At 40.8% G+C, this 12135-nt stretch overlaps 1 protein-coding gene across 11 annotated transcripts in view; it reads right to left on the bottom strand.

Moving 5' to 3' along the window:
• auts2a (activator of transcription and developmental regulator AUTS2 a) overlaps positions 1-12135 on the bottom strand; it is a 316982-nt gene that overhangs the window by 239244 nt on the left and 65603 nt on the right. For all 11 annotated transcript variants that reach the window (XM_061702005.1, XM_061702003.1, XM_061702011.1 and 8 more), the window contains one exon: positions 5241-5450. In XM_061702005.1, coding sequence (XP_061557989.1) covers positions 5241-5450 — 210 coding nt within the window. The remainder of the gene's footprint in view (positions 1-5240; positions 5451-12135) is intronic.

Here is a 12135-nt window from a genome sequence, read left to right as displayed (position 1 = left end):
GTAAAGAGGTTGCGGTCCTTTACTTGGTCTTTTACTCATCCGACCTACGTATATAAGATCAAAAGGTGACAAACATAACAAATGTTCAACAAAACAAACATGCGCAACCCCACAAACTGCCATAGCCCAAATTCTTGCCCTTTTCCTTCTTAATCTCCTACATCAAATTATTCATTTAACAAAATGTTGGCTCCAGTTGCACAAAGTCCTTGAAATGGCCAGGGCCCTACACGTGGGGCCACATTTACCTCTGTAAACACACAGAGCCCAGTGACATTGTGTTTTGTGTGCATGCGTGTCGCTTCCCAGACACATTCTATTCACAGTAAAAGCCACATTTGTTTTGGTAACGTGAAAGACTACATAAAAAGCTCGGAAACTGAATTGGGTATCATACCCATTAGTGTGAACACAGCCGGAATTGTTTGTAGGTGTTCATGTGACTGTGAATAGTTCTTTGTGTATACGATCATGCGATTGACTAGCGATCAGTCCAAAGTCAGCTGGGATAGGCTCCAGCTCACCCGTGACCCTAATGAGGATAAGCAGTATAGAAATGGGTGGATGGATGTCAGTGAGTCCGTGCTGGTTTGGGGGTAGGAGGAGTGAAGCGGCGAGGCGCTGAGGAAAACGCTGTTTTCGTGTTGAGTAGTCTGGGTTCCTAAGGTGCGGTATCTGATTGAGCGGTAACAAAAAGTGACTGACCTACTAGGTTATATGACTGTGTATGTACTGTATGTACTGATGGATCTTGCCTTCAGGGCAAATGGACAAATGTGAGACTAGGGGCTAATGACGTTTTGTGCAAATGACTCAATGATAGCGACAGTTTGACCCTTGAACTGATTCATTACATTTCATTATTTCCTGCAGGAAAAAAACCTGTCTTGAAATCTCAACAGAGATGGACGTCTCCTGGTACGGTTTAGGTCCCACCTTTAAAGATGGATTGTTTATTTTGTCTATGGTCTAATGACAGGAAAAACCTTGTGAAGACCATAATGGCAGACAGATCGACAGACAGGCAGAAGGTTAGACTAAGACGTGGGGGTGGTGTTGTTCTTTGCTTTTCTCCAAATTCTTTCAGCGCCAGAGAGCAGATGGACCTCACAGCATGCCCCTCTGTTCACTCGCGCCACTGTAAAAACCATCATACACCACAGGCCCATGCTCCAACATCGTTGAGCCAACGAGAACAAGCACACCACACAAACAGAGTCTATACCAGTGTGGGAAGCTGCGAACAAATAATGTGATCCACGGCCAATGTTCCGTAAACAGAGTTTTGGCATGGTAATAAGATTTAAGAAACAAAACAAGGGCATGACAAAAGGTTGTTTTTTTTTTGTTTCCCACACGCATTAGAAATGTAAATTGCTAAAGGAACACGAGCTAATCAAAGTGGTTTACTATTAAAGGCAATTATGTTCTTGAGAATGATGGGAAACAGACAAATGGAGATGGAAAAATCCATCCTTGAGCTGATCACGTGAAACAATGCAAACAGTCTTCTCCTGCTATATTGCGGTTCACTCCGAGCAGCTTCACTGCATTGCATTTGTTTATTGTACTTAAAGTATATTGAAATTCGCTCTACAACAGGGTATTTACGTGCGAGTCAGGTGGAAACAGTGTGCTAAAGACAGAGAATGTCCAAAGTTTGAAAACATTCTACACTCAAGAAAAGAAGCTAAAGTACAGGATGCCTATTGCAAAGTACAACTGGCTTAAGTTACACAACAGCACATTACAATAAAATAAATACCGGTAGCTAAATTAATATAGCCTACAACTGCTAGTAAGAACAAATTCTAATCCCTCCACACATAGACGGATAGACACAGACGCTTTCAATGGCTTTATGGACCAAAGGTAACCAAATAAAGAAACACATATTCACACATGACCTGCCGTTTGCCACAACTCACGTCACTCAAAACAAGACTGGCTAACAGTTTAGCCAGTTAACAGCCAGCCAACTCTACAATTTGATTCACCTTGTCCCATGCCACTCAACAGGCCAGGTCCACCCTTTTAAAGTCACACACATTTAGTCGCAGATAGTCATGATATTACAGAACTGTGGAACGTCAAGAGGGCATCCCCAAGTTGGCTAGAATGGCGGCACGGTGCTCAACTGGTCAGCACATCTGCCTCACAGTTCTGAAGACCGGGGTTCAAATCCGACCTCGCCTGTGTGGAGTTTGCGTGTTTTCTCCAGGTCCTCCGGTTTCCTCCCACATCCCAAAAATATGCGTGGTAGGTAAATTGAAGACTCTAAATTGCCCGTAGGTGTGAATGTGAGTGCAAATGGTTGTTTGTTTCTATGTGCCCTGCAATTGACTGGCGACCAGTTCAGGGTGTACCCCGCCTCTCGTCCGAAGATAGCTGGGATAGGCTCCAGCACACCCGCGACCCTAGTGAGGATAAGCGGTACAAAAAATGGATTACATCTATCGCGGGGTTGGTCTGGAACGTCACCCCACCATGAATGAGGGATTACTCGGTCCCTTTATAATCTTCATTATTTTTCATGAACAATTACCGTTTCCTGTAGCTTAATTCTTCTTAAAAATCTGCCTGAGCTCAAAGTCAGAGGCAATGGAGAACATTCTACAAAATCTTCATATATTTCAACTGTGCCAGAGATTACATCATTACAGAGAGTTACATCCTTGTTTTTGGTCAACACCAAATGTTCTCTCATCACTTTTTACTCTTACCCCTAAAAGCCAAAGGTTGATAATAGGTTGACTCTCTTCAGACTGTAGCTTTTCTTAATGGAGAAGTTAAATGTGAGACAACCGCCTGACATTTAAAATGTTACCTTGTGGGAGGACAATGTTTTAACGTTTATGTATAGTGAAGCCAGAGAAAATGGTTCTACAAGATAACGAAAGCTTGTTCCACTCCAGAAAGGACAAAAAGGGGTGGTGAATAGTGCAGCAGAGATTTTTAATTATGTATGTCATAAAGTCTGACAATGAAGCATTTTTTTTACTGAGCACCAAAGTTGATTAAGCCATCAACATCTATATATATATATATATACACACACACACACACACACACACACACACATACACGTACACACACCTATCCGGATAATATGTAAAACTGTAGATAATACGTGAATCATAAAGAACCATGACTTCACTTAACCCAATTCTATAAAATCACATTTGTGTAACCCTATTTTCGAACATGTCAAAGACCATTTATCTCTGAGAATTGTAGTTTTATGGCACTGTAAAAAATAAACAACACAATATATTATATATCTATATAAATAAATAATTATTTAAATAGACCACAACAATGTATTTTGTAGAGAACATAAGTGGCACAAACAATTATTCTAGCACACGGTACCATTGAAGCTAGGACTACCACTTCACACACGCTTGCCTTTTATTTCATTTTTTATTATTATTATTTTTTTAACAATCGCATTGCTTGCTGAGTGCCGAGTGACTTTTTGAACTTTAAGTCGCGATGAATAGCTTAGTTCGACTGGCGATTGTGTTAGCTTCGGGACATACCTGGCTCTGTGTCCTCTCGTAGGTTCTTTTTTGAGTCGCAAAGCACCAACACTGGAACGTATAAGTGGACTGAATGGGCTCACGAAGAAGCAGTAATTTGTTACGTCTGTGGCGCATAGCGCAAGACCTCTCTCGCTTATTTTAGCCCTCCTGTTATGTTACGAGTCAAAAATATCTAGGAAAAATCGTTAAAAGTATTTATGCAGGATGAAACTTCTTCTGCTTACCTGAGTTAGTGTAATCAACATATAAAATGAAAATGGTTCACCTCACATATTTGTAACCACCCCCTGCATGTTTATCGCATAGATACTGTTCGGGTCAATTTGACCCACCAGTCAAACCGGAGGTAAAAAGCTGTCAGAAATGTCAAACTATTTCTTTCTTTGCAACTGTGAGACTTAGTCTCACTCACACACACACACACACACCAATTTTTTTAAAATGAAAAACAAGTGAATTATCCTAATTAAACCATTACCTGTGAGAGGTAAGGAACACGATTGCATTAAATATTGATAGAATAGGTAGTAATGGAGTTAGTAATGAAATATCAACAACGCTTGTTGGGATTTTTTTGGTTTCGGACATCTTTTGGATAATTAAACATGTCAGGAAACATCATTGATGTTCCTGACAAATGAACATAACAGGAGGGTTAAGAGATGAAAACTGTAAAGTCTCAGCCAACCGATTCCTAGCCTTGCGACATCCGATCCACAGCCATGCAACCAATGTATCGAAGGATTCCTGGTGAGTCCGTTACCAATGCAGTCGTATCTCGCACTTTTGCAAACGGATATATGGTCGCATCGGTTTATCGTTCCCAACACTACTCTTAACCATCGTTGTTGTGATGATTATGGTTAAGAGTCAAGGAAAACCATGCTGGATTTGTGTCAGCACATACAATATGTGGATGAGTAGGTGAGAGAGAGAGAGAGAGAGAGAGAGAGAGAGAGAGAGAGAGAGAGAGAGAAAGAGAGAGAGAGAATGGGAAGGTGGGTGTGAATGTGGTGAGTGTTTTAGTACTGATACATCTGCAAGCCTTTGAGTGGATATGAAAGAAACTGTGAATGTAGTCTTGGCTGATCTGAGTTGGTTTCTCTCAGCCAGCTGCCTGAACGACATCCACGTACATATAACAGCAAATCTGAGGTAGCTTCCAAAGTAAAAGTGCCACAAAACAACAGACAGAGTGTACCGGGCTAACACCACGTGATTCAAAGAAAAATCTTTAACGTCCTAATGAATCGATTAATCTAGGTTAAATTTACCCTCAAAACAAAAACAACTGCGGGTATTGAAACACCAAACATTTTGAAGAGCAGCGGGAGGTATTCCAGAAAGGAGGTTTAATACACTCTTAAGGCACGATTCGACCCGATCCCCACATGCCCCCCCGATCTCGTCCAATCTCAGAAGCTAAACAGGGTCGGTCCGGGTTAGTACTTGGATGGGAGACCGCTTAGGAATACTAGCTAGGTGCTAAGGTTGAGCAGTGGGCCAAACACCTGCTCCCATAAAAAAGTACAGATTACTGAAACCGCAATTGCGACCTAATGTGCCTCATGGGATCGAGAGCTCTAACTAACTAACTAAGGTGTGATTGGTGGCTGTGTTGCTTGAAAGTGCAGGGAGAGCCTAGCACCAGCTTCCATATACTATGTATACGATCAAGGTGATATCAACACTCACCATTGTGCGTTTCTTGCTCAGGTGTTTCTTCTTCTGGCTTCGTGGGTGTGCCAGACGAGGATTGTTCTCCTGGTCCGATGGCTGATGATGGCGATAGTTGTTCTTAAAGGGCTCCAGGCTCAGGCCATTGGGGACCCTGGCTGACTTTTTCTTGCATAAGGGCACAACCTGGTTCACTCTGCGCTCCTGGGGCCTCAGAGTCAGGTTTTTCTACAAGAGAAAACAAAAGGACACACTTATACTGGGAACAAATATAATTCATCATTCACAGCTGACTGCACACGTTTCTAACATTTATCGGGGTCTACACATATCATGTTATTTTTTTTTAACATATACACCTGAGAGGCATTTCTTCACAAAAATGACCTTTAAGGGAGGAATGTGACTGGAAGAGATTTTTTTAGGACAGAATGCTGAGGTCAACATAATAAACAAGAGAAAAACTGGTCCCTGGGAGGGTTTAAACAATGTTGTTGATATTAGGTCAAGGGGCTTCGGTTTCAATCAGCACTTCAATTTTAAACGTTATAGCAGTCACTTTGCTTATTAAACTGATTAGAAGATTTTTAAGGTTTTTAAAGTCCAGTGTATGTTTCTCCAACGGCTAATCACTATTTGACCCAAAAAAATGTTTTGAAACAGTTTTTAACTGTTTCGCAATGAAGGTCTTAGATATCATTAGCTGGTCTCTTCAGTCAGGTCCCATAGCACTACTCTTGAAAAATAATCATTTGGATCCAAGTGTCAATGCCAATTACAAGCCCATCTCCAAATTACTATCTGTTAGCAAAATATAAAGAAATAAAGTAGTTTACATTTAACTAAAAACTAACTCACATGAAAATACTCATCTAGATGAGTTTCCACCCCAACCATAGTACAGAAACAGCCCTCAAAGTTGTGAATGACATCACACAAACAGAATACAAAATATTCTACATTCTCATATTGCTAGACCTCAGTCCTTCTTTTGACAATGCTGCCCTGTCCGGTGGGCGGAGGAGGTGTCTGTGTGGATATAGCTCAACTTCCCATAGCTGCATCAGTCAAAGACAATTCACTCAAGCCAACTAATAATTCACTATAAAATATAATGCAAGAGATTAACTAACGTTTGAGTAAAAACAACTCACTTGAAACACCTGCAGTGTTTAAAACAATGACAGCAACTAAGAGCAGGTTTGTTGTGGTGTTGCTAGAATTTAAGGAATGCACTTTTGAAACACTCGCAAAGCTTCATTAACATTGAAAGAGGTGCATGCTCCAGCTAACGTTGTTTGCCTTTTCCACTCACACCCAATGCAAGTGACAAAGACATGATTGGTCTGACAGACAATTCCTTGAGCCAGCATTTTGCATGCCTCTAAGTCGCCAAACCATAATGATTGCTGGAAATAAATTATGCAGAATATGTTTTGCTGTCTCATTGAACAATAGCAAGATAAATTCCTTATTTCAGAGATGCTGGAAGGAAAATAATTTCTCAACGTGGCTCCCTCTCCAACCTTCATTACTGTGATTGTCTGCCAGTACCCAAAGCAATTTTCGAACATTTTGAATTGCATGTTTGCAGGTAAATTTACACTGCACTGGAATGTGGAAGCAAGTCAAAAGATTTTTCACTTTTTACAATTGATTCACAAACACCATCACTCATTTTGTGTCTACATTCAGTTTTTGACTTGAAAAATACAATTAGTGAATACCACTTCATCTGAAATCATGAACATTTTGCAAATTTGTCATTTTTACCAATTAAGTTAAGGTCTAACTAAACATGTACAGATAGGAGAAGTATTTGGACAGTGAGTTTTTATGATTTTGCCTTCCAAATCCAACCACAGCGGATTTGAAACAAAACAATCAATATGTGACTGAAGTGTAGACTTTCTGCTTTGATTTAAGATATTTTAACGGAAGAGCTTCCATACATCCAGTTTCATCCATCCATCCGTTGTCTATAGCGCTTCCACTGGAGCCTATCCCAGCTGTTTACACTGGTACACTGGACAAAAACGTTTCCATGAAAAACGCACCACTTTTTGGCACCTTTTTAAAAGGTAACATCAGTCGTTTAATGCTACCTCGAGGGTGAAGCTACAGTCAGTCGATTGGTAAGCAGAAATGTGACTACGTACAATGAATGGAATGAGATTAACTCAAAACATGCCTTTTCTCAGACAAAGCTAAGTTAAAATTGACATCACACAGTTCCCAATAAGGACAAAGGCTGGATCACTGGAACAATCAAAAGCAGGCAGAGATGCAGAGGGATGGAGTGACAGTCCTTTAATACTGCAGTAATTAAACAAACACCCCAACATGCACACGCTTAATATCACCACTGATTCAATCAGCATAATAACAATAAACAGCTCTACACAACAACCAACACTGTAAACAATTACCGGTGATCTAATAGGGGCTAATAAAGAGAATAAAGAGTGTAAGTGAAAGTACTCCTTATGGGGCACTCCTGGACAACAGCGCATATTAAACTTGCGCTACCTTGTTAAGTGGAGCCATGAATTGTCTCTCCTTCTTAAGGGAGCCCTTGACCTGATTATCACATTTTCGGTAGATGTGAAATAGGGTTGAATCAGCTCTGTGTCTGCTGATTTGCCACTGCTCTTTGCAAGCATGCAGCCAATTATAAGTGTGATTAGAGAAGCTGAACTGCTTCACATGTGATTTAATTGTGTCACTTAAAACACTGAACTGACCAAGTACTTTACTTTACTTTACTTTACTTTATATATATATATATATATATATATATATATATATATATATTTCTATGTGCTATGTTTCTATGTGCCCTGCGATTACCTGGCAACCAGTTCAGGGTGTACCCCGCCTCCTGCCCGATGACAGCTGGGATAGGCTCCAGCACCCCCCCCCAACCCTAGTGAGGAGAAGCGGCTCAGAAAATGGATGGATGGATGAGAGTTGGGTATTGTTGTAGAACCAGCTGTTCTGTCTCTACATAAAACCCGGGAGGGCGATTACTTGGTTCGGCAAGGCAATATCTCCAGGATAATCGATTCTCAAAAGAGCCCTCCTCCTGTGTCACTACGGCATACAACCAGTCTTTATGATTAATTTTCAAGGAATGTAGACTGTTGTTGTGTCCATTGTAATGTAGTGTAATGTACAATGTTGTTTATATCCATGCTCCTGCAACAGTGACAGACAAGTATTTGCGGGTGATGTCAAAATATTACAGCAAAGTAACAGCGTTGCTGCAGTTACAGTGACCTTCATTCATTGTCCAAAAATGTTCGAGTCCGAGGTGTAAGATGTCTAAAGTCGCTCTTGGCGCACAAAACCTCAGAAAATCATACTTTATTGGTCCATGTGCCCGCTGCACAGACTCTTTAACTGAACAAGAGTCCCCTCTTCAACACGACATCCCTGCGTGCCACTCTCCAGGCATAGCCAATCAACCCACATTTAATCCAACTGCTACATTCGTGTAACATTTGGAATGAGTGTGAATTGATTAGTCACGGCAGGCAGAGGGATGACATAATAGAAATGCAACTGTGCTTGTGTTACCGTCTCGGGCGCTACAATAGTGTAGCAACAGCGCTAACGTAATATCCCACTTATCAAAGTAACAATACAAACGATAGACCTGGCTCAGTGTGATTATTTGCCAAAATATACAATTGTAGATTACAAATTTTATGCAGTATTGGACAAAAATCAATAACCATGTTTTGCCTTAGCTCTGTTCATACTCAGAAGTGTTGATTGCTTGTTGAAGTAGTTAACAATGAAAACCTCAGTGATTGCCTATATTTTTGAAATGCCTAAAGTTGCGTTGTTTTTAAAGTGCAACAGGCTTTGCCTCACTTGGTAACCTGCTAGGGAAAGTCAAAACTAACGATTTCATTGCTCACACTCTCCGGAGGCAGTTGGGAGTGTCGTGGTTCACACATAACAGACTTTTCTTTCGTGCCCGCGCCATTGGCAATCACACTGTGACTGACTGGGGATCAGTCGATTTGCTCTAAGTCCGCTGTGAAAGGGTGCAGTCCTTGTCGTGACATTGAACAGCATACGTGGTACAGAAAATTGGTGGATGCCAAACACTCGCTTGTTACCTCAAATTAGCCCAGATTCAAAGTGAGTCAGCCGCCTTAGAATGGGGCTTGATTTAAACAGTGTATGCCTATCTTAAGTAGGATTTAAGAAATGTGTTTGCAAAATGCATCTTGAGTATTCTCTGCCATCTCCTGGAAGTAGGCATCATGCATCAAATTCTATTTTCACAGACGAAAATGAACTCGGTGAGGGTAAAAGTGACGTTTTCCTGCCCTGAATGGATTTCATTTCAAACCTGGAGACACTGTGTTTCATGTAGCAATTTTTGCAATTCCCTCCTTTTATCTGATGGTAGGAGAACAAATGTTAACATTAATGGTACCAGAATAATAGACTCCCATCCATGGCCATCTCTCAGGATGTTAGACTAGCCCAGGTGACTTGCACAATCGGTTTAACTACTAAACTGCAACAGTCGTGCCCTCTTGCTTGGACCGCCCAATAAGAAATGATTAACACTCTCCAAATGATCCCAGGTCTTTGTTTTATTGGAACACTTACTTTTTTCTAAGCAGGAGGGCTGTAAAAACGTTTTCATGCTTGAATAGGAATTACTTTTAACCCCAGTGGTTTTGCAAACCCTGCTATAATTCCTTAGCTCTTTATGTCAATCATGTAACGATGTTTCTTTTGGGAGGTGAGGCTGAAGAAAGAATGATGCATGTTGCTTAGCAACTGGACACGAAGAAGAAGAATATCATTAAATTGCACTTATGCGCTCGGACTGCTTCTTTTTGTATCTGAGAACCTGTTGCTCAGTGAATAAATTGTTGTTAGGAAATACTTAAACAAGGCCCAACAAGTGCGGTTTAGCATCTATACAGCAGTGTAATTCATAACAGAAAGTAAATAAGAAGACACTAGATGCAATACAATCGTTGTTGCAAATGCAAGCCTTTGGAAGTCTTAAATATAACATGACAAAAAATATAAACCTGATTGACCAAAGTACATATTATGAGTTTTCTCCTTCAGTGTGGGCCAAACAGTCAACCAGCACGTCTCCAAAGAGATCCTGCAGTGTTTGCGTCGTTCAGTGCATGAAAAGAGCTTAGAGTCGAGGCAGGACAACTCGCAGCTTCACCACGACAACGGGTCTGCTCACAATGCCCTGAGTATCCGACAATTTCTTGACGAGAAGAACATTGCCATGCTGGAGCGATCTCCCTATTCACCTGACCTGGCTCAGTGTGATTATTTTCCACTTTCCTAAACTCAACGGGTTCATCAAGGGTATCCGTTTAGAAGAGGTGGACGAAATCAAGATGGCAGTGACGAAGTAGCTGCGGAGAATACCGAAAAAATCATTCCAGGAGTGCATGAAAGCATGGCAAAGAAAGCTGGTAAAGTGCGATAGCCGATAGGGCTTGTTTGAAACTTCCTCGGGCAGCGCTCTTCTCTTTACGTTAGCCACCTCCCACTAGAAATCCCATCAAGGAGACAAGGAGATTGACAGAGGTGAGGCTGGAGAATGTGAGGCTGGAGAATGGACAACATTTGCAGAACTGAGAGGATTGTTCCTTGGTGACGTCATTCCATGGTGACGGCAACTAAAGATGACGTCGAGTCATTGAAGTGTGTCACAAATAAACTCTCTTTTTAGCTTTGTAAAGCGTGACAAGTCAGTTGAAAAAGAATACACTAACTGAACTGTATTTCATGTCAATATACAGTCTGCTGCTCAGAAAGTTGTCAAAATATTGAAAGTGTGTTCCCATTTCTGTGTCTTGAATCTTTTTTAATTCAATTTTGACTTTTAACCCTTAGTATGTTTAAAATTGGTTTATGTAATGTTTGCCCATTATGTTACATGTACTGTATAGTGCACTACTGCTATGTTTGACATATTGTTAAATAACGACTAAAAAAAAACACCTCCGCGACTGAATAATTACTATCACCATATATCACTTTCTGCTTGTGTGTTGGATTAAAGCCAAAGTCGATCAACATGGTTACTCTTCAGAAATTTTCAGATGCAGAGATGATTGTGAGGGGTCTTAAACAGCACGCGATCTGCCCCCCACCCACATCCCTCGCTTATACAGTGTTGATATGTTGCTCATGTATTACGTTGAATGCAAAAACAGTGTAGAACCACGTTATTTTCTTTATGTGCCTAAATGCATTGGATAAAAATGGCCACATATCCAGTGTAATTTAGTCATTTTAGTATTAAATACTGCCCAAAATAGAACAGACATATCAGAAAGATATGTATATTCAAACTATTATAATCGTGGAATGACAAAAACTGAAGTTTATTAAATTTTTAGCTCAATTTACGATCCAACTGGTACACACGGTATCACTGTCAAGGAGCTACAAGACTTCCCCATAGGATACATCGGTGGTTCCTCGAATTAAGATAGCCAGTGGAACCTCCTCTATGGTTGCTCCTCGAACCTTGATGTGTGTTTAAGACAACTGAGACACTCCTTAATACGGCGGCGTGGGAAAATCGTCCCGGTCGCTTTCAACGTATCGAGCAGGGTGGAGTTAGGAAGGAGACATGAGCTCCCATAGACACCAGGGGGATTACCTGGAACGGGAAAAGGTGTAGTTTGTAGCTTGGATTTGAAATATCATTTGTGACACCATTACCGGAACTTTTCTGGCCCACCTCACCAGTCAAGTATTCATTGTATACCACAAACATCTGAGAACGTGAGACAAGGACCTGCTAAGCAACAACTCCCTAACATGAACTGAAAAAGACAATTGATGTGTGACAAATAATAAAGAATAGGTTTTAGGCTCCTTTGTTTTCTTTAAAATGTAT

This window comes from Phycodurus eques, chromosome 17, assembly GCF_024500275.1.
Source record: "Phycodurus eques isolate BA_2022a chromosome 17, UOR_Pequ_1.1, whole genome shotgun sequence".
Lineage (NCBI taxonomy): Eukaryota > Metazoa > Chordata > Actinopteri > Syngnathiformes > Syngnathidae > Phycodurus > Phycodurus eques.
The sequence above is the reverse complement of the archived record's forward strand: the minus strand, read 5'-3'. Positions and strand labels throughout refer to the sequence as shown.